A 20,858-nucleotide genomic window follows, 5' to 3' on the forward strand; every position below is an offset into this window, starting at 1 on the left:
CTGTAGTGTTTACATGAACGCTAAACATGTGATCGGTTGATGTGCGTTTTAACATTGCTAAGAAAATTCCCGCTCCTCCGTGAGAGATGCGAGACCCGGCGCGTCTCAGTAATGAAGCCACCGGCCTCGCGCCGTTCTCCCGCGGCCGTCAGCCTCGTCCTGCTCGCCACAGTAAACATGATGAATGGCGACTGTAGAACGCAAAAGCCGAATCCCGGACATTTTGGGTCTCTAAATCCCTGGCAAACTCATCACTTACATAGGCTAGCCTTGTTGTTTTCAACTGTGCTCTCTAACCGGTAGGCGTGGCCTTCTAAGGCAGCGAAGCAAGTGCATTCTGGGAGTTGTTGTCTTTCATCCACATAAGCCAAAAATACATTTTCTGGCTTTTCTCAGTCTAGAAAGCTCCAAATTCAAAAATTTCTCCACATTTCTTCTACTTAAATTACCTATTTTAAATACACATTCATCTTCCCAGAGGTGAAGTATCCCTTTAAGACCATAAGGAGACATTGTATTTAAATAGTAAATCCTAAAAGTTTCCCGTTGGAGAAGCCTTTTACCATGATCTCCTCCTCTGAACGGTTTATTGACCCGCTCCACCCCGATGTATCTAAGGGCGCTGACATTATACCCAGCTAGTTTAAAATGAGCGGCAACAGGACTGCGTTCATCTCCTTTTCTGATGGTGCTTCTGTGCTCACTGATTCTAGTCCGTAGCGCTCTCGTTGTTTTACCAACATATGATAACTGATTAAATAAATAACATGTGTGGTGCTACATGTAATAGTGCCCCGAATAGATAATTACCAGTATGTGGATGATTAAAATTTTTACACTACATCTGGCATGCTAAGAAAAGGCGTTGTAAGTTGTGGACATATATCATTCTTAACTAGATGGTCTTTTAAGTTTTTAAGAAGCACGCTTAAAAATAAGCTTAGGTTTTTAAAATATGGGAGTAAGTAGCAGTGTTGCGGACATTACAATCTTTTCACTTTATTAGTCCCTTTTTTGTCCAGCACCTGCCAGAAGGTGGGATGTGCACACAAATACTTTGTTAACCCATATGTGAAAGTGACATGAAGGCTAAGTATGGTAACCCATACTCAGAATGTTTCCTCTGCATTAACCCATCCAAGTTAGTGCACATTAGGAGTAGTAAGTGGTGAACATACACACACACACTCAGAGCAGTGGGCAGCCATTTTGCTCTGGCTCCCAGGGAGCGGTTGGGGGTTAGGTGCCTTGCTCAATGGCACCTCAGTCATTTCCTGCTGGTATTGAGAATTGAACCCACAACCTTCGAGTTACCAGTCTCTCTAACCATTAGGCCACAGCCATTAAGCCGAAATCAGAAGTTTAAACTGATATAGCTTTAAAACGCATGCAAATAATAAATTTAAAGCTACACTGTGTAGGATTTTCTCCCATCTAGCGGTGAAATTGTTTATGACTACCAACTGAATATTACTTTCTAGTCCATCCCATTCCGAGGGCGTTTTAACTCCTACGGTGGCCGTATTATTTCAAATCTGCTGGCAGTCGCGAGTAATCTCCCCCTCGCATTCTTCACGGTGCCACTGAGTGTAAAAACGCGAAAGGCGAAGCTTGAATTTCCAGGTATGTCCCTCTTTGGCTAATGTATTTTCAACATGGAGGCGCAACATGGCTGCCGCCATTCGAGCGACTCGCTCGTATGTATTCTAAATGGCAGATTCTTCGCTTACGAGAATACTTGATTAGTTGGTTGAAGTAATTACACATTAATGAGCACATATCATTTTGAAACAACAAAGTGTTTTTTGCTAAGAATCAACTTAAATTACACAGTGTAGCTTTTATATTGAGTTGAAAATTTTGTTCATGACAATTGATGAGTTGTCAATATTGTCACAGGTGGTTACAGGAAGGCAGACAGAGACGAGGATATATTTTCAAAAACAAAGGTTTAATGTAATTAAACACAGGACAGCAGAACAGGTAGCAACACGCACACTAAATAAAACTGAGATCGGACCAAGACTGACTGAACAGAAGGAGCTTAAATACATACACAAATGACACTGATTAACGGAACACAGGTGATACAGATGATGATGATTAACTAAACACAGATGACACCGCTAAACTTAATGACAGTAACCATAGAAGTGAAGGAGTGGCGGGAAAAGAACAAAGGAAAACAGGAACCAATCAAAACACAAATTGAAAGTCCAAACAAGCACTGACACGTGACAAATACAATATATAGGGTATGATTTTATCCCTAAATTTAGCATATTGACACAAAATGATAACTGCAAATCCACAATTCGCTGCCTGAAGTCCAGTTGTAAAAATATACCTCATATTTCTTGTCAAATGTAATTGTACAGTCAATCGCAAAGCTCTTTCCCGTTTTAGATGTGTTTGTGTGAGTTTTTCGCGGCATTCACACTGAAAACCAATGCTGCCCCTCTGTCTTTCTACTCTCATTCCGGTCGACGGTGACACGCACATACCCTCTATTCTGGACAGGGGAGGAGAGCAGCAGCTCATTTACATTTAAAGGTACATGCACGAAAAGAGAGCGTTTTTGCTTCAACATAAAAATGAGCATTTACAACATTTGATAATAAATGGTCTGTGGGATATTTTGATCTGAAACTTCACAGAAACATTCTGGGGACTACTGAGACTTATATTGCATCTTGTAAAAAGGGTCCCCTTTAAATTAAGCTCAGCCTGTTTTCTCAGTGCCCTTGTTTCAACAAGATAGTGGCCATCAAAATGATGTGTAACAAGATGTGTAAGCACATTATTGCTTGACTTGTTCCTGTAATTATTTTCAGGGTGCTCAACATGCTCGGGTTGCCTCATTTGATCTTGTGTTCTTATTTAATTGTCCAGATCCCTATGAAAGATGTGCAGGCCATCTTTCAGCTGAGATTAGACAGAAGCCGGCAGCAGCAGTGTCCTGTTACCAGAGCTGATGATTCATCACAGAACTGCAGACTGATGTTATCTAACACCCCAATCAGATACCTCTCTCTCACGCACTCTCTTTCTTTTCCACTGAGCTTTAAACAGAATCCCTTCTCTCATAGTAGTTCATGTGCACTTCTGACTTCCTTTTAAACGGACTTTTAAACGTATTTCCTCAGCCATATGTAAAGTGAATTCTCTCTGGACATCTGTCTGTCTGTCTGTGGGCACTCAGTCGTTTTATTTGCAGATTGAACTAACTCTCAGAGTCCTTAGGGTCTCTGTCAGGAAGAGTGGGCTGTATAGAGCCAGAGAAAGTAGGTCATGAGCAAATGATTGAGTTCTCCTTCCTGTGTGGGATTCAGCAGTGCTGCTGTATAAATCTCAGGGAAGCACCCGAGACCTGTGTTTGCATCATAAGTCATCTCCTCAGTGATCGGTGAGGTAACAGTAGATCTGCATGGGATCTGCAACTACTGAATCCCACACAAAGCTTTGCAGATTCAAGCAGAATTCATTCATAAACTTCTACACATCTTTTATTAAACATTTAATTGAATCTGATAATATTAATAGTGATGCGTACTGTTGAAGTCTTTTACACATTTTACCATATAGACTTTAAAAAAAAAAATATATATATATACAGTATAGAGAGAGAGAGAGAGAGATTTTCAGCAGAGAAAGTGTGAAAAGCTCCACAGATTCACACATCATTACACATATAATATTTACGCATTATATCTATATATTCCAGACTCTGTTAGTTTTATTATTATAATAATAAAAAAAATAATACATTTGAATGTACAGTATTCAATATTTATTCAAAACTCTTTCAAAATGCAATTATACATTTTTATGATTTTGAAGGATTTTTGAATAAATATATTTGAACTACTAATAAGCGTGTAATATTTTACCATAGTTATTCACCATAATTCTCTCTTCCGCATATTTTCCCCCCAACAATCCGTTACAAAAAAGCTATATTTTGCATCAGCATAAGCTAATAACTGTTTCAGATTTGTTAATGCATAACACAATTTGTTTTAAGTAAATATTGTAACCATTTACATGGTTTATTCTAACCATTTTGCTCTCATATTAACATTATATCTGGGATAACCGTCGACAACTAGTTATGAGTAATATCTTCTGATCCCTCTGAGCTCTTTTCAGTGGAATAACAATCTGTGTTGTTTTTGCCGGTCAGGGTTGTGTGTGTGTGTGTGTGTGTGTGGGTGTGTTTGTTTGTGCACGCAGGGATTAGCTGCCTCACTTCACTTCTCCAGTACGCTCTCTAACCAAGCCTGACAGTCACCTCATCACCTGACTCTCTCACGCTCTCCTCTCATTGGCTGGCTCCCTTCAGCCTCCATGTGGCAGTGAGCTCAGCAATGCTGAGGGGGCGGGGCTATGTGGCAGCTCTAGCTGGCCGTTGGGCCACAGGGCTAAACATTTCAGGACTGGATCCACAGAAATAAACTCCAGCCTTCATTGGCCAGGTTCGGCAGGCCCGCTGGAGCCAGAGTTGCTCATCTGCTCTTCCCCACTCAGACCCCCAGAGACCCAGCAAGGGCAAAGGAACATGTTGATGTAACGGATTACATGTGCAATGCTGATATTTCACATCAGTACTGGACGCTGTGAAATTGTAGGAGTTTTTTTCATATTTGAAACTGCATTTGCATTTTCTTTAATTGGACATCAAACACCTTTGGCACAAGTAACATCTCATAACATATCATATAAGAATCAGAATATGTATTTATGAAAGGATATTTCATAAAAATTTGACCACATTATATAATTTAATCCCAAGGTGCACGAAATTTTGTCTAAAAAGTCCAAACTGAACTAAGTGAATAAAATGTTTATTCATACATCATGCATGCATTCACATTCAGAGCGTGATGGAGCTGTCCATTCAGCACCACTGTGACATGCACACACTCTGATTGGCCAGTGCTTTTACAGGGTCTCATTCTGATTGGCCAGTCCTCTGTGGCCAGCATCATGCTGAGAATTTATTGGCTACTTGTGTATTATCCTAGCTTGTTGGATATAAACATGTGGTGTGTTTTATAGTGGTGTGTGTGTTTGCATGTGTGTGTGTACAAGAGTTTGCGTGATTTCACATGTGTGCGTGTATGTGTGTGTGTGTGTGTGTGTGTGTGTGTGTGTGTGTGAGAGAGAGAGAGAGAGAGTGAGTAAATGGGTGCATCACTGTTTGGTTGACTTTTACTCTTTTTGTGGCAGGAATTGATTTACTTTGCTGCTAGTGAAATGTAGTCTCTTTTTTACACCAAGAAAATATTGAGCTTGTGCATCATTCTTCAACTTTTTGAAGTTGGGACAAATACTTTAAAATTGCCCTCTCTGGGCATCCAGCTCTGTCTGTATCTGCCCTTCTCTATAGCCAGTAGTTTTCCTTTTGTGCATTAATCATTTGGTTGGGCTCTGTTGATTCTGTGGATGAGGGTTGTCAATGTCCTGAGGCTGATTATTGTTAGTCATGTTAAATGTGTTAGTCTGTTTATGGAGCCTCAGTACCAGCTGAATGAGGGGACTCTTCTCATCGTTCATTTCATGGATTTAAAGGGCTTTAAAATGATAAAGAGTTGGGGTCACACAATTTTAGATGTTTCCAAAATTTGTGGATAGAGGGCATTGGCCTGATTCTGCCCTGCATACATTATTAGGTGTGTTTTTCTGTACTCTAAGGATGCTTTTACTCTGTATACAGGGTTTCAATCGTTTTTTTGTCCCATTTGTCAAACTCGTGATTTAGGAGAGGACCCCAAACTTCGCCTCCATATAGTGCAATATGTTCTATGACTGATTGGAATCTTTTGAGGCAGATTCTAACTGGTATTTCAAATTAGATAGATGGCATTTTTGATGGCATAGAAAACCCTTCTTGCTTTCTCTTTCAGTTAATTCAAGGCCAAGTTGAGGTTTCCGTTTCCATTTCAAACCAAGGTATGAGTAGTTTGTGGCATTAACAATTTTTATCATACCAAGGGTGAAATTGTTCTTGAAACTGGTTCTGCTGTAGACCCTCTTCTGTTTGAGACAGCAGGACCAGATCATCTGCATAGAGGACTAACTTTATAGTGTAGAATTTATCATGTAGTCATGTGGAGGCCAGGTGCTGCTGATTGTTCTAGTAGTTTCGCCAATTTATTGATGTATATACTGAAGAGGGTCGGTGATAGTGGGCAGCCCTGTCTCACACCCATCCTTGAGTGAAGAACTCCGTTTTTTTTTTTTATTGCCAATATTGATTGCACATTTATTGTTTGAATACATCATTTTTATGATGTTGTATGTTTTGCTCCCTATACCAATTTTCTGAAAGTAAGACAGTAGACCTTGTTGCCAAATTAAATCAAAGGCCTTCTGGAAATCTACAAAGCATGCAAATATTTTGGTTTTGTTTTGGTTGATGTATTTATCAATCAGGGTATGGAGGGTGCAGAAATGGACTGATGTTCTAAAATTTGGTAAGAATCCAATTTGACTTTTGCTGAAGGCATTGTGAACGAGTTTTGTGTTGATAATGCTGCAAAACATCACTGCTCACACATATCTAATTTGTCTTTTGAAACTGGGCATTATGAGTCCTCTATTCAAGGTGTTCTTACTCTCACATGTGTCCCAGACCCCTATTCCACATTTATATTCAATGTAAAACAGGCAAGTTTTGCGTTTTTTGAGAAGCAGTTGCATAACCAATAGAAAATTATGAATTGTTGGTGCGTTGACACTTACAGCGATTAAATCACGGGAAGTTGCTGTCCTGTTGGTTGCTGCTGGATGACAATCATGTAAGCTTCTCTGCCTGTGCTTCCATTTCCCATATTGCATCACTGTGCATGGTGTTATAACAGTGCATTTTTGTTACAACAGTTGTTTTCCCTCATGTAGCCTTAAATCACTAACTCTCATTGAAACAAACTCATGGTCATTTTGATTCTGCAAATCACTGTCAGTGTGAAAACCATATTTTTGTTAATGTGTGACTATGTTAATGTGTGACTATGTTAATGTGTGACTATGATTTTGCCAAGTAGGATTTATGCTAAATCCTTTGTCTTTTTTTTGTCTTTTTTTGGGGTAAGCTTTATGTTGTGTAGGTGCGTTCACACCTAACCCCTAAAATCAGAGGAAAATGACAAGTTAGAATGCTATTCATGCCCCAAAACCCAACCCTAAACCTAACCCTAAAATATTATTGGTTGAGGACGACAGGGATGAGGACAAGGATTCAGGAACATGTCCTACTTTGAAAATCATGGTCACCATGTTATGTGTATTTAAGTGAATTTGAGGACAGTGACTCAGAATTGTCTTGCTTTTATTCCCAGTCAAATCTGAACGACGCAGCCATCAAAATTTGAGTCTGTAGTGAACACTTCCTGTTGCTCTTTACTGACAAATTTGGCCCTAATTTTTCAGCGCACACATTGAAAACACACTTTAACTGACATTAATGTGTTCAGGCAGCTTGTGGCTGTTTCAGAAGAGAGACCTGTGTGTCCACGAGATCAGAGAAGCACTGCTATGGCCTGTACACGTGACTAGACAATTGCAGTCATTTCAACTGTGTGTGTGTGTGTGTGTGTGTGTGTAACTGCAATAGAACAAGACACCAAGCAATATATTTCTCTCATCCTTACACACTCTGTTCGCAGTGTTTACCGTCCATCTGTATTAAGGGATTAGAGGACCAGCTGTCGACAGCCCCATAGTCCCTCACACACACAGCAGCAGTGAGACCGGACAGGAATTTCTTTGAGTCAGGAAGGAAGCAGGGGGGGGGGAGTGGCCTAGAGGATCTGAGCATGCTCAGTGAGCACCGGATTGAGACGAGAGCCGCTCATGCCCTCATCTGCAGGAAGAGAGAGGGAGAGAGAGGCTGCTGCGTTTCAGAGGTGCACATGAGTGCTTCACGCACTCAGGATGTGGAAGTATGGCTCGCCGGACACTTTCATGCTGAATGAGGCATTCTGAGTCGGGCCGATCGCCCGTGCTTGGGATCACCAGAACCGACCCGGATTAACATCCCGCTCGGGATGCCTTGGGAAAGGCGGCCCGTGAAATGGGAAGATGACACTGTGGGATCAGGACAGCCTGCACTGCACTAATGAAAGGCTTCAAGCTTGCCTGGTAAGATGGACAGACCGTCCTGTGTGATGCCAACCGGTCTGTCGTGGGCTTCTCCTCTCTCTGCAGTATTCGTTTGTGTGTTTACTTCTCATTTTAATGTCGCAGAGATTTTGGCTGCATGTCCTCATCTTAAACACCTGCATTGTACGGTACGGTAGGAATTCGCTCTCTCCGTCGCTTTGTATCTGTCGCTGTCTGAGATCTGCAGTGACGTATTAGTGGCCACTTGTATACATCAACCATGTATAGCGTTGACATGGTCTGATGACTGATTTGGTTCTCCATGGCTCCAAACAATGGGCGGCCACACAGCTGAGGCCAAGATGGTGGACTTTAATGATAAACTTTTAATGGTTATGTAACATTGCCCTCTTAGATGGCAGAATGATTCTTCCCTGTTGGATGGTGGAAGCTTATTTTAGAGGCACTGAGTTCAGGACTTACGCAGATTAGTGAAGGAAGTGTGACAGTGCAGTTTTCATGTAATAATTTCATATTCTTTTGGACCGTCGTTTTTCCTTTTTCTCAGTTCATATACTCTACTTTGTGTCAGCAAGGCAAAATGTAGCAGTTTCCTCAGAAGTCGAAGTTATTTGTGATGAAGGTGCTTTGTGGTTGGGAATTTTTAGAAATGAGGAAACGATTAAAATTAGCTCATGTGATGTTTTTCTGTTATGAACTAGTCGCTTGGTTAAAGACTTTTATTTATTTTTGGTCAGGCAAAGATTTTTTTTAAATTTGTATTGCAGTGTGTTTCAAGTCTGATAAGCATGCTAAATGCAAACTTTTGGCAATTATATTATAATGCAAACTGTTTCATCAGATGCTGATACAGCTTGTGTTTATGAAAGCCTGGGGTCTTATCTGATAGAACTAGTGTATTGATCTTGTACTCTTGAGACATTGAGGCCACATGAACATGGCTTTTTTCTAGGTCTCAGATAAAATCCAGATATTTTTACCATATTAAAGGTGATAACCTCAAGTATGGGTCAGCGTGACGTCATCACCATACAGAGAATTTGTTTGTTGTCTGTCTGTCTGTCTGTCTTTCATTAAAGGTCCCGTTGCATGCGATTCCATGTTTCAAACTTTAGTTAGTGTGTAATGTTGCTGTTAGAGCATAAATAATATCTGTAAAATTATAAAGCTCAAAGTTCAATGCCAAGCGAGATATTTTATTTAACAGAAGTTGACTACAAAAACGGCTCTATTGGACTACACCCCTCTACATCCTGCATTAGTGACATCACCAGAACCGTTTCTTGACTAACCTCCGCCCACAGGAATGCTCCCTCAACTCTACTGGCTACTTGCGCACTTCTTATAACTTAGGCTACTGTGTTTACTCAGCTCTTACGGTGATTTTCTGAAGTAAAACTGACGCTTCATCTTTTGTGTGATGTACAATAAACTTTATTATACTCATCAGTACATGTTTGATCATCATTCAGACAGCAGACTTGTAGGCTATTAGTAAGTAATGGATACATAGCCTACAAGCAGATGACAAATACGTTATAATAACCGTAATTAAACTACTAAACCATACCTGTTTCATCTCTATACAGCACTCTGACTCTGTAGGCATTATTGTCCGACTCGAAATGAACACCGTTACTGAGAGTTTCTGATATTATCATCATTCCGTGAGATGAATTTGTCCTGACAGACTGAGCGCGAGCTCATGAAGCTCCGCCCCCTGTGTCGTCCAGCAGCACCTCATTTGCATTTAAAGGGGACACACTGAAACGGCTCGTTTTTCTGAGCCCCAAAAAATGTCAATTTAAACATGCTGTAAAAAATGATCTGTTGGGTATTTTGAGCTCAAACTTCACATACACACTCTGGGGACATCAGAGACTTATTTTACATCTTGTGAAAAGGGGCATAGAACGGGACCTTTAAAGCGTTATTTTGTTATTTAGTTCATTAAAATGACTGCCTGGTTCTTGGACCATCAGGTTGTTGGTCTGGATCTTGGCCTTAAGAAGTCTAGTCATTGTCTAAGCTTTCCCAGACACTCCTCTTGTTTGCCATTGGTCAGATCCCAAATATTCCAATCCCAAACATCATTGGTTGTAAATGGAAATTAGACTAAAAATATCATGGTTCTCTTTCAAAACATGAAATACTTTCTTTTAAAGGTATTTTTGTAGGTACCGTAGTTGTACAGATTTCTGCTCATCAGCTGCTCTGCGATAACAGTGTGGACAGTCTCAGCATCTGTGTGCTGTGTTCTCTAGTAGGACTCTCGCTCCCAGCGCTGTTAAATGAGCACTGCAGAGCGCGTCCTTGGACCAGATCACTCACTGTGTCCATCTGTGTGTGTTTACTGCAGTGGACACTAAGAGACATGTTGCTATATAATTATGAGTCCCTTGTGAAAACACATTTTTAATGTCTGATTACAGTATAAAGAGGTGTACTTCTTAAGGCAGATGTGGTCACATGACCAGCTCCCTCTCTAGTGCAGTCTGTCACAGACGTGTGATATGTTTAAGTTATACTGCATAGTATAGAATTTATACTTCATGCTGTTTAAAGTGCCCGTATTATGCTTTTTCATGTGTAATAAAGCTGTTTTTGAATGTAAAAGGTCTGCAAAGTTTAAGTCTGCAAACCGATTCTGAACTGCCTGAAATGAATCGTCAGTGATGCCAGTCTTACTTCCTGCACAAGCCTAATTAGGTTATATCAAATTTGCATAATGCCAGCATATGGTCTTCATTGGCTGCCCACAAACAACATGTAGTTTTTTGACCCGCCCTCAAACAGTGTAGTTGTAGCAGAGGCCTGGAAGAGTTTGGTTCATGTTGTCGTCATGCCGAGAAGACGCTGTTTTCCGCGCTGCAAATCCACTTTGGATGCACTTCAAAAAGATGAGAACTCGGGCTTGAATTGATACGGTAAAATCGACGCCATATTTACTGTTTGTATTACTGTGTATACAAGTGCTGAAGAGGCTTCTGGAGCTAAAATTCATGTGTGTAATGTAGGCATTTGTTTTCCGACGCACATTGTAAGAGGTAGACCAATCACAACAGACTGGGCCAACTGACCAGAGTATAGAGCAGAGGGGTTTAGAGGGACCGCATCTTCAAACGGACTGGTTTCAGACACGGTGTGAAATGAGGTTTCAATGTATGTTATGAGAAAATTAGAGATTTTTTTGTTGTTTTTTTAACTTGGATGCATGTAACCCTATTGTACGAGACCTCTAAAAGAAAATTAAGAACCATTAAAATAGCATAATAGGGGTACTTTAAAAAAGTGTGTTCTTTTTCTTTTTTCTCGAAGGCATTCCAGAGTTAAATGCAACAGTAACAGATAGCTGGACAGTAAAGATAGGCTGTTTGTTCCAGACATTACCATGTATTACACCGTCCTGAGCAGATTACAGGTCTATTTTAAGCAGAGATATGCTCTCTCTCTCTCTCTCTCTCTCTCTCTCTCTCTCTCTCTCTCTCTCTCTCAGTATAAATCAGACTAGAAACTAGTTTGATTTGATTCACAGATTCATGATTTGATTTAAAGTTTACACATAATTATTATGTTGTTTTTTTCTGTTTCTGTGATTGTGAATTTTCCACTCTGATGTCACCAATATCTGATCTCTGATCCAACTCTGAATTTGATTTTAATCTAATTTCACTTAAATCTAAATTGTGATCTTATCAAACTCTGATTAATTTGCGACTGATCCAATTTAACCTTCATCTGATCTCACTCATATGATTGGACTGTGATCAAATCAGGTGATGGCAATCTGACTGTAATCTGATCCTGATCTGAATTCATTTCGATCTCATCTGACAATGATTTGAGTGATCTAATTGAACCCTGATCTGATCTAATATTTATTATCAGATCATGATTTGATCACATCTGATCGGATCCTGTTTTGAACAGATTTAAACAAACCTCTCTGATCTTATTATACTATCTAAACATTATCTAACCTGCCCTTATTTCTCTCTCTCTCTCTCTCTCTCTCTCTCTCTCTCACTTCCGGTGCACGCTGGGAGCGTTTGGGGTGGTGGTGAGGGGTTTACGGAGAGGTGTTTGATAGTTTTTTCTTTGTTTTGTTTGTTTGTTTTTGTTTATTTATTTTTATTTTCTCTTTTCTTTTTAAATCTAAAAGGGGATTTGAGACATAATATTTTTGTAGAGCTAAATTTGGAAATTAAAACCACGTATTGGTGGTGTTCGCCGAGGCGCCGGTATGGCGTCGTTGCTGGCGGGTGGAGAACCACCTGTTTCGCGGCGTCACGGAGTCAGATGTGTACCTGCGCAGGGTGTGTCTGTGGAGGATGTGCTGCTGGCGGTCGGAGAGGAGGTTGGATATGACAACATTTCTTCGGCCTCCAGGATGAATAAAGCGGTGGTGGTTTTTGTTAAAGAGGAGAAGCTAGTGAACCGCCTGATAGCCAACGGGATTGTGGTAGGTGGCGATTTTGTTATTGTTTCACCGCTTGTTACACCAACAACAAAGGTTTATGTCTCGAACGTCCCCCCGTTTATTAGAAATGAGGATATTGAGCGTGCATTAGTTCAATATGGTAAATGTGCTAGTGCGATTAAAACGATCCCATTAGGATGTAAAAATGAAGCACTAAAACATGTGATGTCTTTTAGGAGACAGGTGTTTATGTTTCTTAATGTGCCGGAGCTAGACATGTCTTTCAGAGTTGTGCATGAAGGAAAATCGTATATGCTTTATGTTAATACGGGTAGCTTGAAGTGTTTTGAGTGTGGCGAACTTGGGCACAAAAAGCTGACATGCCCACATAGAGCTCAGACTAATGAGGAGGCCGCTGGGCCTAGTGGAGTAACTGCCGCTAATGTAAAAAATACAATAACTCAGCCTAATGAAGAGAGTATAGTTCAGAATGATGAATCACGCGCAAGTGTAGACAGAAATCAGAATGAAGGAGAAAAAGTGGAGAATGTGGTACAAGAGCATGAGGTCTTGGAACACAGTACACATACAGTGGTAGTAGAGAAAGTAAGTGAAAGTGTTGCTTGCGAAGTGATCAGTATTGAAAATACTGAAAGCTTAAATGATGTTGAAAAAGGTGAGGATTATGAAATGAGGGAGGATGATACATTGTCTGAGGTGTCGGATGTTTCTGAGTTTGGGTCGCAGAATATTGATGAAACATATTCGGTGCAGGAGATTAATGATTTTTTGGATTTGACGTTTGGAAAAACTGTTGAGGTGAAGGATTTTTTCCCGGAGATAGACAAATTCATATGGTCAGTGGTGTCAATGCTGAAAGTTGTTAGTTATGAAGCTCTGTGCAAGAAGAAGAGGTTTAGGCTGAAAAAGATGTTGGCTAAATTACGGAAAGAAAAAAGAGCTGTGCAAAAATAGGATGCTCAAATGCACAGGGTGAATTTCATACTTCATGCTTTCTGTCTAGTCACATTTGTTTTTCTCTATTTTCATTTTTCTATGGAACTTTTAAAATTCAGTTCCTTAAATATAAATGGGGGTAGAGATCGGAATAAATTAGGCATGATTGCAGAGTTTGTTAAAGGAGCTGATATAGTCTTTTTGCAAGAAACACATACAAGTACTGATAATGAGACTCAGTGGGGTATGTGGTGGGAAGGGAAATATGCTCTTAGCCATGGTACAAACACAAGTGCTGGGGTAGCTATTCTTTTTTCCAAAAATCTAAATGTAAATATTCTATCAACAGAGGAAATTGTAAAAGGTAGAGCACTTTTAACTAAAGTAGAGTCTGAAGGAAATATATTTGTTTTAATTAATGTATATGCTCCTAATAATGGACATGAGCGTGTGGTTTTTTTTATGGAATTGAGAACAGTTATTCAGAAAATTGATGATACTGTGTGCATGATAATTGGGGGTGATTGGAATTGCACAACTAATTTTATAATTGATAGGAATGGAGAGGAGCCACATAATCAGTCAAGCATTCAATTGTTAAAAATTATAAATGAGTTTGATTTAATAGACTTGTGGAGAAGTAGGAACATAGGAGTTAGACAATATACATGGTTAAAGGCATCAGATAATCAAGTTAGTGGTGCTCGGTTAGATAGATTTTATTTGGGGAAGATTTGGAATAATAAGGTAATGAATGTATCCATTTTGCCTAATGGTTTTTCAGATCACCATATGATTACTTTTGATTTTAATTTAAAGAAAGTGGTTAAACCTTGTTATTTTTGGCATTTTAATGTCAAATTATTACAGGATATCAGTTTCTGTGAAAAGTTTAAGGTTTTCTGGGATAGGTGGAAACTTAAGAAAGACAGTTTTGAAAATCTTGGTCAATGGTGGGATGTAGGTAAAGCTAACATCAGAATTTTTTGCCAAAACTATACTTCACATACTACTGCAATGATGAAAACAACAGTGAAACGTTTACAAAGAGACATTGTATCTCTGGAAAAAGACATGTTAAATAATATGGGATTGTTAAATAATGAAAGGTTAAATAAGAAAAAAGAAGAACTTGGGTCTTTTTTACAAGAAAAGGTAAAAGGAGCATTAATAAGATCAAGAATTTGCTCCATCAAAGATATGGATGCTCCTAGTGCCTATTTTTTTAATTTGGAAAAGAAAAGTTTTTTACAAAAACAGTTGTGTCATCTAAGACGTCCGAATGGAACTATAACTTCTGACCCTCTGGAAATGAGAGAAATGACAATAGACTTTTATTCTAAATTATATAATGTTCAGAGTTGTGACTCTGCAAGTGTGGACGATTTGCTCTGTGATCTACCTCAGTTGAGAGATGAACAAAGAGAATCGCTGGATGAACAAATAACTTTGCAAGAGCTTACTGATGCAATGAGACAATTATCCACTGGAAGATCTCCAGGAGTGGACGGTATACCTGTGGAGTTCTATCAGGCTTTCTGGGATTTACTTGGACAAGATTTAAATGAACTGCTGATTGATTGCATCGAAAGAAAGACATTACCCACAAGTTGTTGCAGAGCAGTTCTATCTTTAATTCCTAAGAAAGGAGATTTGGGTCTATTGAAAAACTGGAGACCAGTGTCGTTGCTATGTTTAGACTATAAAATATTCTCAAAGGTACTAGCAAATAGACTTAAAAAATATTTATATGTAGTAGTTCATAGAGACCAGTCTTATTGTATACCAGATAGAACAATTATGGATAATTTATTTTTATTGCGTGATGTGATTGATTTTAGTCAAAGTAATAATCTTAATTTGGGGATTCTTTCGCTTGACCAAGAGAAAGCTTTTGACCAAGTTGATCATGGATATCTTTTCAATGTGTTGAAAGAATTCGGGTTTGGGGATAATTTTATATCTTATATAAAGTTGTTGTATTCTAATGCATTTGTTATGGTTAAAGCTGGAGGTGGATTGAGTGCACCTATCATGATGTCCAGGGGTATCAGACAAGGCTGTCCACTTTCTGGACAGTTGTATAGTCTAGTAATCGAGCCTTTTTTGTGCAGATTAAGGAAAGAGCTAATCGGTATTTCACTTCCAGATTTAAAGAGTACCTTTAAAGTATCCCTGTCAGCATATGCTGATGATGTGACAGTGTTTATAAAAAGTCAAAATGATGTGAAAGTTTTAACGGAAATTATTGAAAAATATGAAAAAGCATCCTCAGCCAGAGTGAATTGGGGGAAAAGTGAGGGATTTATTATTGGTAATTGGGAAGAAGTAGGACCTCCAAAACTACCATGTGGTTTACTTTGGGGCAGAGAGGGGATAAAAACATTAGGTATTTTTTTAGGAAATGAAAATTTTCAGATGAGAAATTGGGAGGGATTGCTGGAGAAAGTGATAGCCCGATTGTCTAAATGGACCTGGCTATTACCACAATTGTCGTACAGAGGGCGAGTCTTGGTCATTAACAACTTGGCGGCCTCGACATTGTGGCATAAAATGACTGTTATGGAGCCTCCATTGGAGTTGGTTCGTAAAATACAAAGGATAATTGTGAACTTTTTTTGGAGTGGGGCGCACTGGATCCATGCTGCTGCACTTTATTTACCTGTCCATGAAGGAGGTCAAGGGCTCGTGGATGTGAGAAGTCGATTGATTTCTTACAGGATACAAGCAGCACAAAGACTTTTATATCATAAAGAATTGACTTGGGCCCATACTGCAAGATTAATTTTGAAGAACGCAGGTGGGCTCGGGTTGGATAAACATTTGTTCATCATGGACTTGGGGAAGGTGTGTCTGTCAGAGATTACTCCCTTCTATAAGTCAATGTTTCAGTCCTGGAAAACAGTTTTTAAAGTGGATCGAAGTAGTGATGACACAGGGCATTGGATTCTGGAAGAACCATTATTTTTCAATCCAATGATCCAAACAAGGCTGTTGTCTTCAGTAAGCGTATCTGCAGTTTTGAAGCGCAATGGGATTGTAAAAATCAGACATCTCTTGGACGATGATGGGTGGAAGCCGGTTGGAATTCTTAAAGAAGTGACAGGATTGAAATCTGATCGTCTTGTCTCGAAACTGACAGAGGAGATCTGGAATGTTTTACCAAGTGGGCATAGAGAGTACATTGAAAGACGTCGGTCAATGGACTTAAGAGATATAGAAGAAGAATTTCCAAAAATCAGAGTGTCTCCAGCCATACTTGAGGAAACGGTGGATGTAAATATGGACTCAATTTTGTCTTTTGATACACCACAACTGGACTATTTTAAATCTACGTCAAAGAAAGCGATTTACTATTCTTCAGTAAAAGTCACACATCAAGTTTTTCTCAAGAGAATAAAAGCTTCAAAGTGGCCAAGTTTGTTGGGACCAGACTTCCTCGTGAGGGACAGGTGGAGAGCCCTGTATAAGCCTCCTATAGAGAAGCGTACTGCGGATCTACAGTGGAGGCTTATCCACGGGGCGATAGCTACAGACAGACATGTGGCACACTTGAATCCAGCAGTAGGGGGGGAATGTAGATTTTGTGGAAACCAAGAAGACTTAGAGCATTTATTTTTAAAATGTGGAAGATTACAAGATCTTTTTAATTTTCTTAAAGATTTGTTTAAAGATTTTGATGAAGAATTTTCAGATCAAATATTTATTGGAGGTGTTAAGTATAGGTATTCTATGAGAAGGATGACATGCTTATTAAATTATTTGTTGGGTACAGCAAAATTAGCAATTTGGAAAACAAGGAAAAATGAAGGAACACAACTTGGGTCTACTGATGTGGAAATGATGTTTAGAAAACTAGTGGGTGGAAGAATCAAGATTGAATTTGCGTACTACAAACTGGTGAAAAATGAAATGGTTTTTTGTGATATCTGGTGTTGTAAAGATGTCTTATGTGAGGTTTTTGAGGGTCAGTTGGTTTTGAATATCTAATGAATGTTTTATGTGGTTTATTTATTATTTTTTATAGTATTATTGTGAGTGTGTGTGTGAGACAATTTTGAAAATTTAATAAACGTTGTTTAATCCTCTCTCTCTCTCTCTCTCTCTCTCTCTCTCTCTCTCTCTCTCTCTCTCTCTCTCTCTCTCTCTCTCTCTCTCTCTCTCTCTCTCTCTCTCTCTCTCTATATATATATATATAAAGAAGTCTTTTATGCTCATCATGGCTGCATTTATTGAATGAAAAATACTGAAATATTATTACAATTTAATTTTACAATTCTATTTGAATATTTTTTAAAATGTTATTTATTCCTGAGATGGCAAAGCTGAATTTTCAGCATCATTACTCTAGTCTTAAGTGTGATCTTTAGATGATCCTTCAGAAATCAATGTGATATGTTGCAAAAGGTGCATTTCTTATTATGTTATTATTATATATATGTTTTTGCTGCATAATATTTTTGTGGAAACCGCGACACTAATATTGAAAGGTATGGGGTAAGGGAGATTAAAATAAAAAGAAAAAAGAAGAAAAAAATACTTTTATTCAGCAAAGATGCATCAAATTGATCAAAAGTGACGCTAAAATTATTTATCATGATTAAAAAAATGTATCAGCTTCTACAAAAAAATTAAACAATCTTATCAAAATTGATATTAAATAAGAATCATTGTTTAAAAATTGAGCACCAATAATAATAGAGTGCCAGAATTAATTCTGAAGGATCATGTGACACTGAAGACTGGAGTAATGATGCTGAAAATTCAGCTTTGCATCAGGAACTCATAAAACTCAGCTTTCTCTTTAAATTCTCTCCTTTTTGTGCCTCTTTTATCATCCACCAGGTAGAAATTATAAGTCTGATTGTTTAGAAAAATAACAGTACATTCCTCTTCAACAAGACACGGATTTGAGGTATCATTCACACAAGTTCAAGCGTATTACTTATTCACATATTACAATATTCACATAAGTAAAAGCTATCCAGAGTGTTTTTTTGTCAGAGAGTCATTATTTTCCTTATCACTGTAAAGCTGCTTTGAGACAATCTGTAGCAATAAAGGTGAGTTGACTTGACTGGGTAGGATTTGATGGCATATGCATCACAGGAGTGAACAGAGAGCGAGCATGAGCGAGTGAGAGGGGAAGGGAGGGATGTGATTGGACAGGGGGAGGGGTAGAGAGCCAGAGACTGCTGACGTGAGTGGCTTCATTCAAGAAACCCATGAATATTAAACCCCAGCACAGCAGCCGCTTTTCACACCAGCTCGACAGAACGATAGTGAAGAGCTAACAGAACAGAAGAGGAAGCATGTAGAACAGCGAAGAAATGAGGAAGCTTGCATGAAAGAACATGGATGCTGAGATGATAAGCTCCGCCTCCTCTCTTCCTCCTCTCTCCTCACATCACTCCATTCTCACACTGCAGCCGCACTGAATGAATGAAGCAGAGCCGAACGCTTTCGTGTAGCCCCTCATGGCCACCAGGTTTGTCAATGTGTGATTTTTGCATTAACATCATGAAGGGAAGGCATTTGCATGATGGGACTGTCACACTTGACATGTCCATTAGCTACAATTTCCAATGTTTTAGTTCTTATTTTATGCTTCTGCCACCTTGTAATATGTAATAGAATCATGCTTTCATCCAGTTTCAAGCAGATAACTGTATGTTTTTTAGAAGAGATATGCATCTGTGACATTTGATCAGAATAATGCATTGCGTTTGCTGCATGGACCGAGCGATTTTTTTTATTATTATTTTTGCATCACATGGGAGTGTTTTCACCCCTTTAATGAGCGTGAGAAAGATGTTTATCTCTGCCAAGCGTGAGAGAGCAATATCTTCCGACTGGTGGTATGAGAAAATGTTTATATCATGTATGTTAGTTTTTTGGTTTTAGCCTTTTAAGCAGAGGTGTGAAAACTGCATTCACACATACACGTGTGGCCTGTCATTACGGCTCTTATAAGCGCAGATATGACAGATGAGAGGCGAGTAGAGCCGTACATCCATCCACAATACAAGCTTTTTTTCTCTTTTATCACTTTATAGGTGTGTGGAGAGTGAGAAAGTGTTTGGCACTTGTGTTCTCAAAGCTGCACCCTAATGTCAGTTGCTATCTCACGAGAGACAATGCTTTTGTATAATGTCTGGAATGGAATACTAGCACACTGCTTATTGGATACTGTGCAGTATGTACTGTAGACTGTCTACTTTTTTTAATAACACACATACTTTGCACAGGATACATACGTATGTACTACACAAATAGTGAGTATAGCACAAAAGTATGTGGGGATGCACAATATATTGGCACCTTATTTGCTAATTATGTATTTTTCAAATTTGTACCAGTTGATGGTTAATATTTTTTTACTATTCTATTTTCATATTTACTATATTTTTACATTTAGATTGCCTTTTCACTATAATGTTGTCAAGTCAAGTCACCTTTATTTATATAGCACTACAATACAGATTGTTTCAAAGCAGCTAACAGGGAAACAATGCAACAAAGTTTGTTTCGTGTCGAAAATAGTGTCAAGTTCAGTGATGTTCATTTTTGTTGTAAAAAAAAAAAAGTTATTAATTTAATTTAGTTTATACAGCATTTGTCTATACAGCTGCTCTGGAGAAAACAGTGATGTCATCGTCCAGCTCAGTCCAGTTCTCATGTAATGGTGTCAATGCGGACAGATCAATAATATTGTTGAATATCAAGTGTTGTGATGCCTTAATGTAGTTGTGACGTTTAAAATTATTTATTTTAGCATTTAGACTATTTATTTAGACAAAATAATATGGAATATTGTTCTGCTCACCCTCACTTTGTATATTGAATGAGATGATGTACAAGAAAACATTTAAGCAGCTGATCTAACAGATTCTTGACAGCTTGATAGATGTAGATCTATGCACCGGTAATTTGATGCCACTGTTTCTGTGAAGGTTTTATCTGCAGTGATTTATTTGCCGTCAGAACCTTCTAGATAGAACACGTGGACTTGTGTTCTAGAAAGGAACGGCTGCTTGAGTGCTTGAGTGTTGCTGCATGGATAAAATCATAAGTGCATTAGGTTGAATGAACCCAGAGAAGTTGTGAGGTGTTTTATCAGTTGCTCTCTCTCTCTCTCTCTCTCTCTCTCTCTCTCTCTCTCTCTCTCTCTCTCTCTCTCTCTCTCTCTCTCTCTCTCTCTCTCTCTTTTGTCACACTGTTTGTTTTTCCAGACGGGCAGCTCTTAGCTCAGGTACAGAACATTAATAATTAAGATAGAACCTGGTGGCCTTTCTGAGGGACAGATGAAGGGCTGGCAGCAGGAAGAAGGAGGATTGCTGCATCAAGAGATTGAGTC

The 20,858-nt window shown here is 38.9% G+C and overlaps 1 protein-coding gene across 7 annotated transcripts in view; it reads left to right on the forward strand.

The window, feature by feature from the left end:
- gramd1ba (GRAM domain containing 1Ba) overlaps positions 1-20,858 on the forward strand; it is a 56,355-nt gene that overhangs the window by 12,213 nt on the left and 23,284 nt on the right. Inside the window, exon 1 of one of the 7 annotated variants that reach the window (XM_081354973.1) lies at positions 7,867-8,142. The exons of 4 other annotated variants lie outside the window; for them this stretch is intronic. In XM_081354973.1, the coding sequence (XP_081211099.1) occupies positions 8,120-8,142 (23 nt within the window). In that variant the 5' untranslated portion in view covers positions 7,867-8,119. Of the gene's footprint in view, positions 1-7,866; positions 8,143-18,761; positions 18,990-20,858 lie in introns of those variants that run through there. 2 more of the 7 variants (XM_081354971.1, XM_081354972.1) reach the window with 2 other exon arrangements.

This window comes from Scardinius erythrophthalmus (assembly GCF_964197995.2).
Source record: "Scardinius erythrophthalmus genome assembly, chromosome: 23".
In the NCBI taxonomy this organism is placed as follows: domain Eukaryota; kingdom Metazoa; phylum Chordata; class Actinopteri; order Cypriniformes; family Leuciscidae; genus Scardinius; species Scardinius erythrophthalmus.